A 1,257-nucleotide genomic window follows, 5' to 3' on the forward strand; every position below is an offset into this window, starting at 1 on the left:
GGCTAGTTTTTCGTTTTTTTTTAGTAGAGACGGGGTTTCACCGTGTTAGCCAGGATGGTCTCGATCTCCTGACCTCGTGATCCGCCTGTCTTGGCCTCCCAAAGTGCTGGGATTACAGACTTGAGCCACCGCGCCCAGCCCTGCCCAGCTAATTTTTCTATTTTTTATAGAGTCAGGGTTCTGCTATCGCCCTGGCTCAAGCATTCTACCTGTCTCAGCCTCTCACAGGCATGAACCTTGCCCTACGAAAAATTTGTGTTTTTGTTTCTATGATCAATGTGAATCATAGAAACGTATTTGTTTAATATAAGAAACTATTTTAAAAGCAATGCATTTGTTATAAAAACATTCCCACTGTAGAAGTTACTAAAAATGAACAATTTATCAAACACGTACAGAAAAATATTAAAATGAACTTAGTATCTTAATATTTTAAATAGTATCATTACCTTTGGATTGTGCATAACAATTGTCTCTCCACTTGGAAACTCTAATCTTCGGTGCCACTGATTAGTGGTTACAGCTTTTTTATATTCAGCCTATTATGGGGGAAACAACATATATTCCAATATGACAAATTTATACCACATTGAAAGTATGGAGGAAAACGATAACTATAATCGTGATAAAAATAACAGTAACAGCAGTTCTCATCTCCTGACTGGTTAACATTATTTTTTATCACCTTATACATATAGTTCAAGTAATTACTCTCAATCACTCCTAAATAATAGGATCCCCATTATATAATGAAGAAAACCAAGTTTTAGGCAATCTGTTCATTTCCTGGGGCTCCATTAACAAAGTACCACAAACAGAGTGACTTGGAAAACTGGATCCAAGACCCCTCAAAGATACCAAAATCCCCGGTGTTCAAGTCCTTTATATAAAATAGCACTGTTTTTGCATAAAACCTACATACTTCCTCCCTTATATTTTAAATCCTCTCTAGATTACTTATAATACCTAATAAAATGTAGATGGGATATCAATAGTTACACTGTAATTTTTATTTTTTATTTTCTTGAGACAGAGTCTTGCTCTGTTGCCCAGGCTGGAGTACAGTGGTGCAATCTCCGCTCACTGCAACCTCTGCCTCCCGGGTTCAGGCGATTCTCCTGCCTCAGCCTACCGAGTAACTGGCACTACAGGCAATGCACCAGCACATCTGGCTAATTTTTGTATTTTTAGTAGAGACAAGGTTTCATCATGTTGGCCACGCTGGTCTCAAACTCCTGACTTCAGATGATCCGCCCG

General features: G+C 38.4%; 1 protein-coding gene across 2 annotated transcripts in view; it reads right to left on the reverse strand.

The window, feature by feature from the left end:
- The window catches only part of SEC23IP (SEC23 interacting protein), a 52,936-nt gene that overhangs the window by 33,191 nt on the left and 18,488 nt on the right, over positions 1-1,257 (reverse strand). For both annotated transcript variants that reach the window (XM_012001077.1, XM_012001078.1), the window contains one exon: positions 450-539. In XM_012001077.1, coding sequence (XP_011856467.1) covers positions 450-539 — 90 coding nt within the window. The remainder of the gene's footprint in view (positions 1-449; positions 540-1,257) is intronic.

The sequence above is a fragment of the Mandrillus leucophaeus genome, unplaced genomic scaffold (assembly GCF_000951045.1).
Source record: "Mandrillus leucophaeus isolate KB7577 unplaced genomic scaffold, Mleu.le_1.0 Scaffold65, whole genome shotgun sequence".
NCBI classification, from domain to species: Eukaryota; Metazoa; Chordata; class Mammalia; order Primates; family Cercopithecidae; genus Mandrillus; species Mandrillus leucophaeus.